The 18,405-nt window shown below is 39.3% G+C and overlaps 1 protein-coding gene across 3 annotated transcripts in view; it reads right to left on the reverse strand.

Moving 5' to 3' along the window:
- Window positions 1-18,405, reverse strand: part of GRIP1 (glutamate receptor interacting protein 1) — a 473,319-nt gene that overhangs the window by 213,631 nt on the left and 241,283 nt on the right. For all 3 annotated transcript variants that reach the window (XM_055579837.1, XM_055579830.1, XM_055579839.1), the window contains exon 2: window positions 14,324-14,404. In XM_055579837.1, the coding sequence (XP_055435812.1) occupies window positions 14,324-14,404 (81 nt within the window). The remainder of the gene's footprint in view (window positions 1-14,323; window positions 14,405-18,405) is intronic.

The raw sequence follows: 18,405 nt of genomic DNA on the forward strand, positions 1-18,405 counted from the left end.
GTCCTAGCTGAAGATAATCAAAATACATGTCTAGACAACTGAACAAAGGGTACCGTGTTGCCCAGTGTGACATGAAGTTCTAATGTTGAAGGGAGGAAGCCTAGCTCCTGAGAGAAATTCATGAGAACAAGGACTATTACCTGCAAGTGCAATGTAAACAAACATCATTTGTTCATTAAAAAATACAATCTTAATTGCCATTAATTGAGTAGAATACCCAGATCGGGCAAGGTCCTGATCTTCCTGTACTCTGTGCTCTTCAACTGGAAGAAGAATTCAGTTTTCGCTGCCACACGCTAGAGAGCCTCCCAGGGTGTGAAAAATATTACACAAAAGGCCAGGTTGAAGGCAGGAATGTGGTTTACCTGGTTAAATAACAATGATGATTCAAGGAAGAACTGATAGCTACATTCAAGTGTTTGAAAGACTTTTGGAGAAGCTCAGAAGAATTAGAAAAGCCACTGGGTAGAGGTATAAGGTAAAATGTTGGCATAAGCAATATTTCCTAACAGGTAGAGATTTTAACACATTATTGACCAGAGACATATCAATACCGTAGGCCTTAGTTTCCATAAAAATCCCCCAGTCAATAATGTGTTAAAAAGCAGGGGCTACCTTTAATAGATGGTAAATATTCTGTCACTAAAATAATGAAGCAGGAGGAGTTAGATGTGAAGTTTCCCATATTGAAAGAAGAAAATAAAAGGAAAGATGTGTGTGAACATGTGAGTGACTGTGCTAGGTTTTGGTGTTTGGAACAGAAAGAGCATGATGCCTCATTATTCCATCTTAGTATTTTGTAAGGTTTGATGCATAACAGTGATCAGATCCTAAAGTAGGTAATTAAGAAGTCTTTAATATAACAATCATGGACCACACCCAGTTATGAACCCTGCTGGGTGGGAGAATTTTTAATAAAGAAACATTGTCTTGACTATAAGGAACTCTAACATTAATTCCAGGTGGTACAGTGGTAAAGAATCTGCCTGCCAATGCAGGAGATGCAGGTGTGATCCCTGGGTCAGGAAGATCCCCTGGAGAAGGAAATGGCAACCCACTCCAGTATTCTTGCCTGGAAAATCACTTGGACACAGGAGACTGATGGGCTACAGTCCATGGGGTCACAAAGAGTAGGACACAACTGAGCGACTGAGCATGCATTCATACAACCTTAAATTAGAGATAAGTTTAGAACATAGGAAAATAATTGCAGAGCAACTTGAAACAGGATGAGCTAACCTGCCAAAAGGTTTAATAAAAACACATAATACTCTGGGTGTTCATAAAAAGAAATGCTTATGAAAGGCCATAGGGGAGATGGAATATGATATGTGGGGATGACATGGGGTATCAGCATCAGATGTGTGAGTTCATTTTATCTCTTTTTGATTTGAGGAAGTCAGGGTTTTAAGAGAGAAGAGGTTTCTATTTAGTTAGGGATCTACAGGGCTGCAGGGTAATCCTGGATGTCGCCTATGGCAATCCACTTTTCAGACTTTGAAATGACACCTCCTCCTCCTCTACAAGCCTGTATCATCTCCTTCCTCTCGGTGATGACCACACCTATTATTTCAAGAAGAGAACAGAGCCATCAGAAGAGGATTTATGTGTCTTCTTAGCAGGAATCTACCATAATCCTCCTACCTTTGTGCCCCTGGACCCATCTGCCATTCCTCCTGCTGACACCTCTGCTGCATGCTGGGCAGCCCCACCTTGAACCTCTTCAAAGATGATGCTTTGGCTTTTATCCCACCACTGAACTTTACTCTGAGTTCCCCATTCCCTGTTTCCACTGATCCATTTCTTGCTCAGTGGGTCGTTGTCTTAGTAAATGGCATCACTAATTACCCAATTAAGAGCAAAAACCATGGATTCATCCCAGACTTCTGTTTTCCTCTCATATTTCACAACTAATTTGTCAGAAAGGTCTTTGGACTCTTTCTTCAAAATATGACGATTTTTTCTACCTCTACTTCCATCAAGCTAGTTGGAGTCACCCTTATTTCTTGAATGAAATACTGCAATGGTAACTGACCTCCCTGTCTCCATTCCTGCCTCCTTAAAGTCTATTTTTCCACATAGAAGCTAGAGAGACTTTAAAAACGCATCAGTACCTCAACTGCTCAATCCCTGCAATGGTTTCCGGTCACACTCAGAATAAAACTCAAGCTCTTACCTTGGCTACAAGTCCTACAGAATCTACTTTTGTCTCTCTCTCCAACCTCATCTCTCACCACTCTCAGCATTGCTTCTCCCTTTCTGGCCATGCTGGCTTTCTCTCAGTTTCTTGAACAAGAAAAGCTTGTTCTGACCTCAGGGCCTTTGTACTTGCTGGTCTTTTTGGCGTAGAATCCCCTTCCTCCAGACCATTATGGGTTCATCCTTCATTTTAGACTCACACAATTGTTACTGCCTGCTGCTGCTGCTGCTAAGTCACTTCAGTCGTGTCCGACTCTGTGGGACCCCATAGACGGCAGCCCACCAGGCTCCCCCGTCCCTGGGATTCTCCAGGCAAGAACACTGGAGTGGGTTGCCATTTCCTTCTCCAATGCACGAAAGTGAAAAGTGAAAGTGAAGTTGCGCAGTCATGTCTGACCCTCAGCGACCCCATGGACTGCAGCCTTCCAGGCTCCTCCGTCCATGGGATTTTCCAGGCAAGAGTACTGCCTAACTGAGGCTAAATAACAACAGCTAACTGAGGCTATCCAAGACTTTCTTTTCAAACACATGTCTTTCTGTCCAGCACTCTCTTCCTTATACAGTAAAGTGAAAGTGAAAGTGAGAGTTGCTCAGTCATTTCCAACTCTTTGTGATCCCCTCCAGGCCAGAATACTGGAGTGGGTAGCCTTTCCCTTCTCCAGGGGATCTTTCCAACCCAGGGATTGAACCCAGGTCTCCTGCATTGCAGGAGGATTCTTCACCAGCTGAGCCACCAGGGAAGCCCAAGAGTACTAAAGTGGGTAGCCTAGCCCTTCTCCAGGGCATCTTCCTGACCCAGGAATTGAACTGGGGTCTCTTGCATTGCAAGCAGATTCTTTACCAGCTGAGCTACCAGGGAAGCCCCCTTACACAGTAAGTCCCTTACATATGAATCTTCAAGTTTCAAACTTTCAAAGATGTGAATGTGTGTTCCATTGGTGTCAGGCATGAGTGATGTTGCAGCTTGCTCTCCGTCTCCTGTTGTTGACAGTCCTTCAACTCTGTCATCTCCCACCTCCAGTCAGTAACTCTTCTTGCCTATTCGTCAACACCAGCCCCTGTATGCCAGCTGTTGTACAGTATTACTGTACTTTTCAAGGCACTGAACTGAAAGATTAAAAATGTTTTTATTACGTTTTGTGCATGCTTGTTTTCTATATATTATTTGTGTGAAAGATATTATAAACTTATTATGTACAGTACTATATAGTTGTTAGTTGGATACTTAGGTTAGCTCTGTTGGATTTACGAACAAATTGGACTTTCAAATGGAACCTGTGAGTATGTGGGGGATTTATTGCACTAGTTTATTTCACGTTATTGCACATAGCACAGCCTGATCTTATGTTAGGCAGTGAATGTTTGTTGAGTGTCTGTCTCCCCCACTAGCATGCCAACTCCAGAAGGACAGAAGCATGTAGGATATTGAGAGCTTCCGGAACACTACCAGACACATACAAAAAAATAAGAGAAGATCATTTAGTTAAAATGGACTTAGGGAGCAAGTAAAAGATTGGCTGAAGGGGAAATAGGCAAGGGTGAAATGTCTGGAATCAAAGCATAAGCAGTTTACATTCTATGTAGAAGGCAGCAAAGCACCGGGGCGCAATCAAACTTCCAAAGATTAAAGGATCTGCCAGGTGCTATCAAGTATTCCTCCCCACCCCCCCAATTTCAAAGCAGAAATCTTTATAGTATCAGTTTACCACCTAGCTCAGTAAGAGTCCTTAGAAATGTGCAAGGATGTTTAATAATAAGAGAATTGAAAATGTACATATTGAGCCCATGGCTCAGAGTCATTCTTAACTCATTGAATCAGATAATGGGAGATATATATGATCTGATTTTAGAAATCTCTTTGCAAGATGAAATGCTCTGCTGCAGAACAAAGTGACTCATTTCATCCATTTAGTGCTGTCTTAAAACTCTGTGTTATCCTAAGGTTTTAGAAGGGAAACATGAAGCAGAGAGTCATGGTGCTACTAGCTTAAAAACAAATATTTAAAAACCTGCTTGGCCAATTTCAATTTTTTTCCTTGAAAGTCACAAATGTATAGAATAAATTACAGCACAGCCTACAGTATAGTATCAGTTTGCCTCCTCAGTTTCTGCTAGCCCTCAGTTACTTAGAGAAACAATGGCATGACCTTTGCCTCTACTTACTGGCCCACCTGTAATCATGGGTCTATCAGTGATGACTGAGATGGATTCTGCGACTTGGACAGACAGAGCCCACTCCTACCCAAGGTTCTGCTCACCTGACATTTTCTTATGTTACTTGAGAGCAGACTCTCAATTGGCCACTAGGAGTCAAAGTCTTTTCATCTCATTTTCATTAAGAATTCTCCTCATCACCTTCTCTTTTCACTCACTGCTCAGGACTCTGGTGGAAATTCATTTCTATCTAAATGAATTTTGGATAAGATTTTATTTGATCCGCTAGTTTTTGGCCCTGTGACCTTGGCCATGTTAGTTTAGCTCTCTGAACTTGCTCCCTCATCTATTAAGAGGGAAATGAAGAAAACTTCATTCCTGGAGATGTTGTGGAAGAAAGGTAACATTATTTATCAAAATGATTAGGTCGATACCTGGAACATGGCATGAAATGAATGATAACAAGTATTTTTCTAATTATCTATGGTGTCCTTCATTCTCTCCTTCTAGATTAGGTTACTCTTGTGATCACTGCATTTGTGTTATTCCCTAGGCTTTGGGTTAATATTGTTCAATCTCCTCTCTATCAGTATTTCTTGTCATTTTATAGCAAAAGCCCCATATGCCTTGCACTCCCGTCCAAATGCCCTGTTGCTGCACTATAAATCAACAACCACTCATCAATATACTGACAAACTGGGGTTCTCAATGTCATTTCTTTGGAAAGAATCTCACTCCAAGCCAGAGTTTCCCGAAGGATATTGTATATAAACATTCATGGACGTATTTGAGGGAACAAACAAACCTTTAAAAAAAACAAGTTTGCAGAGACATGCGTGGACCTAGAGTGTGTCATACACAGTGAAATATGTCAGAAAGAGGAAAACAAATATTTTATGTTAATGCATATATGGGGAATCTATAAAAATGATACTGATGAACCTATTTGCAAAGCAGAAATAGAGACAGACACAGAGAACAAAGCTATGGATGCCAAGCAGGGAAAGGAGGGAAGTAGGAGGAATTGAGAGTGACTGACACATATACACTATTGATACTACATATAGAATAGAGAATTCATGAGAACCTACTGTATAGCACACAGAACTATATTCAATGCTCTGGGGTGACCTACACAGGAAGGAAATCCAAAAAAGAGGGGGATATATGTATATGCACAGCTGATTCACTTTGCTGCACAGTAGAAACTAAAGCAACTAACCTCCAATGAAAATTAATTTAAAATTTATATTAGAAAAATATAATTAGCATATCACATTCAACATAATAAAGCTAAGGAAAAAAGTGAATCAATTTACATTCTCTGAAAATCATATTAATTATAGTCAAGGCAGAACACAGATACATAACAAACATGAAGACGACATGGGAGTGATTGAATCTGGGAAGTTATTCTCAGTCATGTCATCCTGATGGATAAGAAAGAGGTATTAACAGGCCTGAATGCTTTCTGTTCTATAGTAAACTATGTAAGATGGTCCTTCTATTTCCCTAGTGCAGGGACTTCCCTGGTAGTCCAGTGGTTAAGATTCCACACTCCCCCTGCAGGGAGCATGAGACGACCCCTGCTCAGGGAACTGAGATTCCCTAAAAAGTGCACAGTGTGGCCGGCTGCTGCTGCTAAGTCACTTCAGTCGTGTCCGACCCTGTGCCACCCCACAGACGGCAGCCCACCAGGCTCCCCTGTCCCTGGGATTCTCCAGGCAAGAACACTGGAGTGGGTTGCCATTTCCTTCTCCAGTGCATGGAAGTGAAAACCGAAAGTGAAGTCACTCAGTCGCATCCGACTCTTCGCGACCCCATGGACTGCAGCCTACCAGGCTCCTCCGCCCATGGGATTTTCCAGGCAAGAGTACTGGAGTGGGTTGCCACTGCCTTCTCCGTGTGGCTGGCGGCAGCAGAGGGGGCGGGGGGGGCATATATATGATTTCTTTCCCTAGTGTCAATCAATCCACACAACTTTCTTTTCTCTCTCTCTCAGTTGGTTTAATGTTGTGTTACAACACAGGTGTACAACACAGGTTATTCAGTTATACATATACATATATTCATTCTATTTCAGATTGTTTACACATATAGATTATTACAGAAGGTCCGTCTAGTCAAGGCTATGGTTTCCTGTGGTCATGTATGGATGTGACAATTGGACTGTGAAGAAAGCTGAGCACGAAAGAATTGATGCTTTTAAACTGTGGTGTTGGAGAAGACTCTTGAGAGTCCCTTGGACTGCAAGGAGATCCAACCAGTCCATTCTGAAGGAGATCAGCCCTGGGATTTCTTTGGAAGGAATGATGCTAAAGCTGAAACTCCAGTATTTTGGCCACCTCATGCGAAGAGTTGACTCATTGGAAAAGACTCTGCTGCTGGGAGGGATTGGGGGCAGGAGGAGAAGGGGACGACAGAGGATGAGATGGCTGGATGGCATCACTGACTTGATGGACGTGAGTCTGAGTGAACTCCGGGAGTTGGTGATGAACAGGGAGGCCTGGCGTGCTGCGATTCATGGGGTCGCAAAGAGTCAGACACGACTGAGCAACTGAACTGAACTGAGTAGCATTCCCTGTGCTATATAGTAGGTCTTTGCTGGTTATCTATTTTATCCTTACAACTTTCACCCAGACTAACTCTCTCAACCAACTTAACTAAAAAACCCCGAATTGACGGTCTCCCTAACTTGCAGAGCAGGAGAATTCATTTTTCCTCAGTGCCTAGGAGACCAAAAAGACTCTCTCCTTGTGTACATCTCCTTGAGCCTCCTTGTAAAATGTTTTCAGACACTTGAGGTTGTGCTGGCTCGTCAGAGTCACTCTGATTACTGTGTGTACCCAGAGCACGACATCGACCAACAGCTACCATTTCTGTAACACAGGAGGACTCAGGGAAGATCCAAGCACAGGACTAATTCATTACACATCATTTACCATAAATTGCATGCTGGAAGAATGATTGTTTAAAAATCATTTGCTGCTGATGTACCACTTCATTATATTTCACCCGTGTTTACTAAGGCGGGAGAGAGGTTCGAACATAATAGACTGTCATTTCTCTGAATTGCTAATGAAAGCCGCAGTGCTGAACACACAAATCAAGCTGCTCATTTTTTGCCCAGCGCAATTTGAAAACTCAGTGTGTACCACCAGCCACAGAGCAAAGTGGATCAGCTCTCTGGGGGAAAATCCTTCATGTGTACCTGCCATAAGAAGTAATAAGTTCTGCTTTGCATCACTCTATTTATAGACTTCAGTTATTTTCACATATTTTTTGGCCTTTTTTTCTATAGCAGCATGCATTCTCAAATGAATCAGTCTCATCTTGTCAATTTTACTGTTAAATTGGGCTTAAATATTCTCTTTAGGTGTTAGAGGATTGCAGAGACATTTTCTGTTCAAACGGGAACAAATGAGACTGAGGCGAGATCTTTGGTCTCTAAAATTCTCTAGCTTCTAACTGACCTATATTTCATTCATTAGTCTTAGGCAGCAGATGATTTCCTTAGAAATGCCATATTTGGTGCAGCCCCAAGGCCTGGGTGAATAGCTGTTTCATGGCGTACGATGAATCAGAAAATACATGGTAAATGGAGACTACGTTGAATTTTCTTATTTTGGTAGCAAAGTATATTAGTCATGAGGTGACCAACTCAGCACAAGGAAAACCTTCCTGCTGATCTTTGCCTGCTCATTAATTCCACAAGTATTGACTGAATCCTTACTATTTGCTAAGCACTGCTCTATGCGCTGGAGACAACAGCAGTAAACAGGACATATAAAGAACCTGACCTAGGGTATCTTACGTTTTGGTGTGAGAATGAGAAAAAAATAAATGTATCAGTCAGTTTGAGATAGTGATAAGTACTATGGAAAATTAAATAAACGGAGGCACGAGCAGAATCTCCGACATATTTGTAATGCTGCCGAGAGTCTTGATTTTATGATCTTAGAAACTTGTTTCTAAAGAAGTGATATACCTTTGACAATTTCTTAAATATTCAGTAATTACAACCCTTGTATCACTGTTTTGAGTTCTTGATGCTGACTGTTGGTCTTGATGCTGCTCTGGCAGGAGACTCCCTATACTGTGGTCCCCACAGTCCTCACCTGGGCCCACTGGGATGTCTTGAAGTATGTGGGGACAGCCTGACTGAGCAGCTGAGAAGCTTGCCTCTTGGCATATTCCCATATGGGTGATCCCCTCACTAAGAGCAGAGTTTGATTCAGCATCTTTGGGCAACATCTGCAGCACCCTAGCACCATTTTTTTAAAAAGAATTTATTTATTATTAATTTTCTTTTTTGGTTATGCTGTGTGGCATGCAGGATCTTATTAATAGTTCCCCAATCAGGGATCAAACTCATGCCCCCATAGTGAAAGTACAGAGTCTTAACTACTGGATAGCCAGGGAAGTCCCTCATGCCTTTTTTTCCTTTAAGTTTTAATTTTTGAAATGATTTTAAAATTGTCTGAGAGCTGCAGGAACACTATAAAGCACTCACTCCTTGATATCCTTCATACACACATACACACACAGACAGAGACATCTCTCTCTTTTTTTTGCATTATTTGAGTGTACATTGCACATATAATGGCCCTTTACCTCCATTCCCCTGGTTTTATTGAGATGTAACTGACAAAGCCATAAACCATTTTAAGTGTACAATGTGACGATTTGATGGGCATATGTACTGTGCAGCACCATGCTTTGTATGACATGACACACTTGCTTGAGTCAACTGACTGGTTTCCCATTAGTGAGACATGCTCCATTTCTTGGAGTGGCTCAATGGTGGAACCAGACAGAGAACTAGGCCTGACAATCAGAGGAAATGCCCTTCACCCACCTGAACAGTATTAGAGCTATAAAATCCTACTGTAAATGTCACTCTATATATCTGCTGTAATAATGAAAATTTAGACCAATGAAGCATCAAATTGTATGTTAACAAAGAGGAAAATGCTGAACAGAGAGGGCAGAACTTTAAAAATTCCTGTCCTTCCCTCTTAATTCAAGGTTGCCAGTTTCTCTGTGGGGCCAAGGGCACTGTATTATTTTCTACACTTTGATTTTTCAGTAGGTGTTGATGCTTCCTCAGAGAAGGCAATGGCACCCCACACCAGTACTCTTGCCTGGAGAATCCCATGGATGGAGGAGCCTGGTGGGCTGCAGTCCATGGGGTCGCTAAGAGTCGGACACGACTGAGCAACTTCACTTTCACTTTTCACTTTCATGCATTGGAGAAGGAAACGGCAACCCACTCCAGTGTTCTTGCCTGGAGAATCCCAGGGATGGGGGAGCCTGGTGGGCTGCTGTCTATGGGGTCGCACAGAGTCGGACACGACTGAAGTGACTTAGCAGCAGCAGCAATACTTCCTGGATGTATTCGAAACAGTGTATGTGTACATATCTTGGGCTGATTAACATTGCAGACTCTCAATCTGTACACCCTCTGCAAATACCCAAATGTGAGATACAAGAAAGATATATCATCTTTATCCTATTACGACCAAATTGATAAATGTCTTTTCTCATACTCTAGGAGAAAAAAAATTCTTACACAAAATTTTGAGGTCTCATTTTGGCTACAGAGTTAAGATAATTTTCCTGGGGCACCAAGAGTTTGGAAGTGCAATAGATATGAACACTTGACTTCTTCCTGCTTTTGTGAATTGCCCCAAAGTCTTTGCCATGACAAAAATAAGCAAAGAAAGCCATCCTACCTGGAAAAAGGAGGTAAATCAAATAAATAATACATTAACTTTAGGCTTTCAGGTCTAGTGTGGTATCCTGTCTTTTTCGTGAACATTAGATAGACATGATTAAATAAGCCACAAATTATTGTAAAATGTGTTAAAACAAGAGTCTGCAATAATTTGGACAAACCCTCCACGTGGTCAAACTTTGATTCACCAGTAATCTTTCAAACAAAGGAAGATTAGACTGACAGATTTTTTAAAATAACCATAGATGTGGAATAGAATCTGCTAGTTCAAAATATTTGGAATTCATCTTTTCTTTGAAAAAGAATATGAGTAAAATATGAGTAGAAAAGGTTAAAATTTTTTTAACAGAATGTTAAATTTTAATCTAAATTTAAACTTTAGTGTCATAGAGACAGTAATGTCATTTCTTTTCCACTATTATCATTACTAAAAATTTTATAAAACGTTATGAAAGACCAAAAAATCTTTTTTTACTCATGATGCCATAAGAGACATGATTAAAATGACAAGTTCCCAAATAACATGAAAAATGCATTTCCCCTTTATCCAAAGCAAATGCATTTTGCTCCTAAGAGATGTTTAATTTATTCTCTTTTTTGAGAAGAGATAGCAGAGGGATGAAAGGATTTATAGTTAGAATTGTCATTTAATGAAAGACACATATTTGACTTGTGATTATAAAATAATTGCTGTAACAATTTCAAGTTTAGACAGCAGTAGTGAATTTTGATATGAATGAAAAACAAATTATATTTCTGTTAACATTCAAGGTTACTTCTCTGGGTCAGAATTATTAAAAGTTACCCTTTATTATGCCATGGGAATAGTGGAACCAATGTTAAGAAATCTTCTCTATGTGTATGTGTATGTGTACAAATATTTATTCCAGGAAGCATTAGGTTTCTATAGAATTAGTTTAAAAGAACAGCTTAATCTTTCATAAAAACTTTTATAAAGAACTTTAATATGCTTTCTACTACCTTATACTCTTCCTCTAGTCCCTCCATCAGAGAGAGTGCTCACATGAATGGTTAAATTCAATCACCATCATTGGCTCACTGGGAAGAAATGTGAGCAAAAGCCACAGTTCCTTTACAGTTTCAGCTTCTGAGTGTTTGCTTACTCCCTAGCAATTGGGGCACCAAAATGGCCCCAGGACTGCACTTGCCCTGAGAAATGCCTTTTACTGAGAAGATCCAGGGGCTAGTAGAGGATCCAAGCCTTTTTAAAGGTCTCTTTCAGTTCGCTGGTACCTTTTTTGTCTAGACACATCTCTCCTTGCCACTAGGGTGGTAATGATACTCTTGAGGGAAGTAAGGTTGGGAGGTGAGCACAGAAGAACAAAGGCTGTAAACGTGTACTTTGCTCTGTTAGCTCTCTGGTGTTGACCTTAATTTATCAGGAGGACACCTTGGGATTTTTTCAGCAAATAATAAAGAGGGTGCATTTTCCAGGTCTCTGTGCATTTCTCTCTTTTGCAGTCTCTCTCTGTCTCACACCAGAACAAGAATTAACAAGTATTTTTAAGTAAGACAGTAGAAGTTTAGAACTCCAATTGTCAGAACTCAGTCAAGAAGCAGTTTCCAAGAAGTTCCTAAATTTTCTCCGTAAGATGTAACAGGGAGTCATAATCACCTACTAACCACTTTGGTTTCTTAGCCTTCTGGCTGGTGAACTCCTTTTTCTCTTGAACTGTTCTAAATAATTAAGAGGATTTTGAAGATGTCCAACCCTTTTAGCTGATACCTTTTAAGAAAGAACAAAAGTGTTTCAATGCCATTCTCCCAAATCTTCCCACCCTCTCCCTCTCCCACAGAGTCCATAAGACTGTTCTATACATCAGTGTCTCTTTTGCTGTCTCGTACACAGGGTTATTGTTACCATCTTTCTAAATTCCATATATATGCGTTAGTATACTGTACACTGGGACGACCCAGAGGGATGGAATGGGGAGGGAGGAGGGAGGAGGGTTCAGGATGGGGAACACATGTAAACCTGTGGCGGACTCATTTTGATATTTGGCAAATCTAATACAGTTATGTAAAGTTTAAAAATAAAATAAAATTAAAAAAAAAATGCTCTAGCTTAGACAGTAAAAAAAAAAAAAAAAAAAGAAAGAACAAAAGTGTGTTTGTTCATATTCAAACTCCAGGAAAATAACCCCTGATGCTATTAAAAAAAAAAAAAAGGTTCCTTGATTTCAGTGACTTTAAAATTGATATAAGGGACTTCCCTAGGGGGTTCAGTGGTTTAGATTCTGCTTCCAGTACAGAAGGTGCAGGTTCCATCCCAGGTTGGAGAACTAAGATCCCATGTGCTGTATGGCACAGCCAGAAAACAAAAGCAAACAAACAAAAAAAACCTACCAATTAAAAAAAAACAGACATAAGGAAGAACAAAAGGAAAAAATCTATTATGAAGAATCACTGTGTGTCATGAACCAAGGATTGTAATTAACAACTTCTGTGTACCTAACATGTAACTTTAAAAACTACTTACTGATTTTAAGGTAAAGCCTGGCCCATAAACCTGTGTTGTAATTTAGTATGTAACACTGGAAAACCCATGAAAGGAAAATATGAGACTAGTTCAGGGCTTCCCTTATGGCTCAGATGGTAAAGAATCCACCTGCAATGCAGGAGAGCCTGGTTTGATCCCTGTCTCTGGAAGACCCCCTGGAGAAGGGAATGGCTACCCACTCCAGCATTCTAGCCTAGAGAATCCCATGAACAGATAAGCCTAACAGGCTACAGTCCATGGGATCACAAAGAGTCAGACACAACTGAATGACCAAGCACGCATACACACAGTCAGTGCTTTTGTTTAGTACCATATAAAGTGGAAAGGACAGTGGGAAGTCTCTTTACCCCTCCCAGCAGAGGATTACTGAGTACCAGCTAATTAGAGAAGCTGAAAAGGAATTGATGGATAACTGGCATTCTTGAATTTCAAACTTTCAGGACTTCCTTATTGCTGACAAGGAGAAAGCAGAGAAGATGGCCCATAGCTGATTGCAGTAGTTTTTCTAAACATGACCAGCACTAAGAATGAAATTTTATAGGTTGGAATAGAAGAAATCTCAGCACTGGGTGAAGCCATATAATTAGAGGCTTCAAATTACTTTAGAATCTTCAAAGCACACAAACAAGGATATGGATCATTCACAATATGCCTCTTTATAAGCCACGTACTTTCATAATAAATCAAAGTCTTCGTAATAAGAAAAAATAACTACAGGTAGTTCTTATAAATAATAATTATGAACAGGGCAGAAACTGGACTTGTCTTGCTCTTTGCTCAAGTGGAAAATTCTCCCTTTACTGACAGATTTGCCAAAGCATCCAATTTAATGTTCGAAACACTGCTTTGTTTTATCTTGAGTTGTCAAACTACTGCACTCTAAGATCCTGCCACTAAACTTTAGCTGTACTCAGTTTACTTGTATTTAATATAGACAGACATTATTTTTGATACTAAGTGTACTATAGTTTTGATACTCAATGTACTTATGCTTTTAACACTTCTCTTAAGGACAGTTGCTACCATAAGAGGTTTTCCATGAATCACCTAATTCAGATAAAGATTGAATAATATCTTCAATTTCCTTCCTACATTTATTTTAGAATGTGTGTCATTCACAAATTCAAAATTTCAAACTATGAACGTTTGGAGGTAAAGACATTTGAAGATATTTCTTCAAAATGTTTTGTGGAGGAAAAAAGGTATTATATATTGTATTACAAGAAACCTCATCACAGCTTCCTAAAGAAACAAAGTCCCAGAATTTTACAAGAATTGCTCAGTGGAAGTAAATCCAAGTTCAAAGAGACAAGAAGAAAGGAGTAATTTGTTATTCAGCATATATATGATCTGCCACAGCAATTTTGAACCACTTTGTTTGGCTGGGTTTGCTTTAGTAAAGGGATAGATGCTGCTGTGAGAATCATTCCCTGAAAACAGAGGTGAAAGTAAGTCAATGAGTGACAGCTGATATAAATTCAAGTCATTTTACAAAGGATTTGCACACAAGATGAATTTTCATAAGTTGGCAAGCTTTTCCAGAATCTTGCTTTCATGAATGTTTTTTGAACAAATTGTATAGAAGGCAGTCTCCATTCTATGAGATAGCATTGCCTTTTTTTTTTTTTTTAAACCAAGTTGGAACTACTCAGGTCACCAAATAACAGGGATCAAAAGTAAAACAGCTGAAAAATCCAACAGTCTGGTCTAACCTGGGATGCTCTGTCTCCTCACAGCCAATGCTCCATCAGGCGGCTTTGTCTGGCTGGCGGATTTAGTGTAGGGACTCTCATCTGCAAAGGTACAATGAAGGCTTTGGTTAATTTCCATCCAGTTTCTACTGTAGTGAAGGTCTTTCAATGGATTGCAATCCTTCTGCCAGAGACAGGTGGTATGGTATGGTAGAAAGAGTCTGTAGACCTGGGTCCTAAACTGGGTTTAGCCATGGGACTTGGTCAAGTCATTTAACTATGCTCTGAACATCAGTTTCCTCCCCTATGAAAGAGGGATATGCATTTGCACCCATCTCTGAGGATCGTCAGGATCAAGCTATAATGCACACGAAGGCATAGAATGGTAAGAAGTGTGTAAAAACAGTACACAGATGATTTGCCTGTCACCTATATTCATTGATAAATAAATATCCATGAATATCAGTAACAGGAAGACAAGGAAAGAATAAAATGGCTCAGTGGGCACTAAGAATAAGCTAGTAGAAGAACAAAGGAAAGGAAAAGAAATATTATATTTCAGAGAAGCAGATGACAGAGTATTAGTATTGCAGGGGAATAAAGACACACAGAATTAGTGGGTTCCTACTGAAAGTATGAATGGGAAATTTTCCAGTGGAAAATAAAGGGAAAGGGACATTCAGAGTAAGACCACAGAAGCCAGGTTAAGAATAGAGAAGGAAAGATGGTTTGGGAAAAGAAGACACATATTGCATGAGCTGATTTGCCCTCTTAGAAAGAGATGGAAATAACTTGAAGAACCAGAGAAGAGTAACTGAAGAGACAGAAGGACTAAAGCTCAGTGTATCTGTGACAGTTAGTCAAGAAGCTGAATGAGCAAAACACTAGGTGAAAAAACCATACAAGTGATAGATCCATCAAATTCTAAGTAAAATGATTTTTTTTTAATCTAGGAAAGGATTTAGTCTGACTTGGAATATAGGAGTAATGATCCAGGATGGCAAATATTAGGGTGAAATGGAAAGGAAATATTCTTTTTAGTCGGCATAGGACATTTGTATAGAGTAAAAGAGATGTCTGAGTGACATTAAATATTTTCAAGCATAGGATGTATACAGCCTGAGTAGATATAATGTACAATAATTACCTAGTAGATCTACTCAAGCTAGATGACCCAAAGGTTACTTCTGGCCATACTCTCAGGTTGCTTTGTTGTTGTTGTAACAAGAAATCATTAAAGTATTAAAAACAGCATTATATTATATATGCAAACTATTAAATATAACAAGGATTTAATTCAGTAACAAGCTCTTGTCATCTGAAAACATTAACTCTCCCAACTAAGTAGTTCATGTTGCAAAATTGAGGAACTCAACTCCTCTTTAGGATGTACTTCTGGTTGAAATGATTAATGATTTCTTCATAAAACTAACAAGGTCTTTGTAAGCAATGACAAAAAGGAAAGATTAACACTACTGTAAGCTACAATTAATTTAAAAAATGGCAGTCATGCTGTTTCATGTTTATATTCCATTTGTCACACAATTCTTTATATCCTTCCAACCATAAAGACAAACTACCAATGTTCAGATATCAGTACAATCAACAGTATCTCTTTTGCTTATGAAGCAATATCCCAGATCTCTGACTCTTCTCTTTGTAAATGCAATTTTGAGGATAAACACAAACCACAAAACAAAATGCCTGCCTTATATTGCAAAAGTCTTTGCCATTCCATGCCCACCTGCATATCTGAACTCTTTTCTCACAATATTGACTTAATAACCAGGCCATATGCTTCACCAAACTTACTATATGCTAAAATCTGGATTCTTTATAAAACCAATTTAAAAATGTATTTCTTTTCATTATCTAAAGCTTTGAAACCATGTATTTGATTACAGAGCACTGAGTCAGGAGATACAGACCACAACAATCAGTTTCAGGGACAGCATCTTGGAAGCCTAAAGGCTTTCTCAAGTTTTCAATTTGTCTAGACTCTAGCCAGTTAAAGTCTTGAGTTGAATCCAGTGTTGGACTTCCTTACAGGGCAGTAAGAGATCTGACCAGGAGACTCTGGGGTGCTTTGTATTTGATGCTCTATTTTAAGGAGCTATGTCTTTAGAAAGTTACCTAGTTTGCATTATAGAAGTAGTCAACCCTGGCAAAACTGTTTTCTTACTTATATTGGAGAACATTTCCTTGATTTAGAGCTGTAATAGTCTAGTTATGCACATCCTTAAAAGGTTGAAACTGAATTATAGATGGCCACCTGGCCAGCCTCTGCTTATCCATTGCCCAGCCCCTGACCACACTCCAGTGTTAAGACCGTCCTTATCGAGCACAGATGAAAGTAAACAATTACCTAGAAGCCAAAATTTGCATTGATTGAAGGATCAGACCAAAATAAGTTCGATATTATCTAAGAATAGGTTTCTGAAGTCAGTCAGGATGAAGGCAATAATTCCTAATGCAAATGAGGCAGAATCTCGGCAACCTTCATCAGGAGAGTTAAGGTGAGCACAGCAACAGAGCAGCATGGCACCTTTTAACATTTTTTTTTCTTTTTTTTTTAAATTTTATTTTATTTTTAAACTTTACAAAATTGTATTAGTTTTGCCAAATTATTTTTAAAGAAAATTTTCCTAGGAACATCTGTTTAATTTAAACCCCTAGGAGGTATCATAGGTCTTTTATAAAAACCTACCCATCAGAGAATGGGCATCAGTTCTCTTGATGTGATTTATTCCAAGTCAAATCTTGACTCAAACTTTGAAAATAGAAATGGAGGGAAGACACTGAATGAATCAGTGGCTGATACCTCCGTAATAATAGGTTGGTACCAATGTAATCGTGGCTTCAGACTGTGAATTTTAAATCATTAGTACTAGGCTCAAACACATATTTATTAATCAAAATAGGAACCATTACAATCAAAACATTTTTGCCGAAGAGAAACAAGTTTGCCTATTCTTGTAGTGTAAAAATTGGTGTCCTGGGATTCCAGAACTCTTGGAAAGCATTTTCTGCCTTTTGCTGGCTGTGGAAGCATTTTCCCTGCAAAATGCTGTCAAGATGCTAGAAGAAGTGGTAATCAGTTGCCAAGAGGTCAGGTGAATATAGTCAAATAGGCGAACCATCGTGGACTAATTTGTTCAACTTTGAAGCGTTGCTTGCGTGATGTGCAGTTGGGCACTGTAGTGGAGAAGAATTGGGCCCATTCTGTTGACCAATTCCGGCTGCAGGCATTGCAGTTTTTGGTGCATGTCATTGATTTGCTGAGCACACTTCTCAGATCTAATGGTTTTGCCGGGATTCAGAATGCTGCAGTGGATCAGACCGGCAGCAGATCACTGAATAGTGACCATGACCTTTTTTTTGGTGCATGTTTGGCTTTCAGAAGTGCTTCTTCTTGGTTCATCCATTGAGCTAATCATTGCCAGTTGTCCTGTAAAATCCACTTTTCATTGCACGTCACAATTCAATCAAGAAATGGTTTGTTGTTGTTGCACAGAATAAGAGAAAAAAAATTTTTTTGTCTAACACCATTTCCATAGTTTAATAAGTCATTAGCACAAAAACATAAAGCAAGAAATGCACATTAAAATGATGTATAATATAACCACATTTAAGAGTGGATTGTAATATCAAACGACAAAGTTCAACAATGCAAAACCACAATTACTTTTGCACGAACCAAATACAATGGAATATTACTCAGCCATAAAAAGAAAAGAAATAGTGCCATTTGCAGAGATGAGGATGGACCTGGAAATTTTCATACAGAGTGAAGCCAAACAAAGATAAATATAATCTGATATCACCTTTGTGGAATCTACTATAGGACACAAATGAGTCTACAAAACAGAAGGAAACTCACAGACTTGTGGTTGCCAACTCGGGGGATGGAGAGATGGACTGGGAGTCTGGAGTTAGTAGATGCACACTGTTACATTTAGAATGGATAAACAATAAGAGCTTACTGTATAGCACAGGGAACTATATCCAGTCTCCTGGGATAAACCATAATGGAAAAGAATATAAAATAAGAATGTTCATATGTTTATAAATGAGTCACTTGGCTGTACAACAGAAATTAGAGC

Source organism: Bubalus kerabau, chromosome 1 (genome assembly GCF_029407905.1).
Source record: "Bubalus kerabau isolate K-KA32 ecotype Philippines breed swamp buffalo chromosome 1, PCC_UOA_SB_1v2, whole genome shotgun sequence".
Lineage (NCBI taxonomy): Eukaryota > Metazoa > Chordata > Mammalia > Artiodactyla > Bovidae > Bubalus > Bubalus kerabau.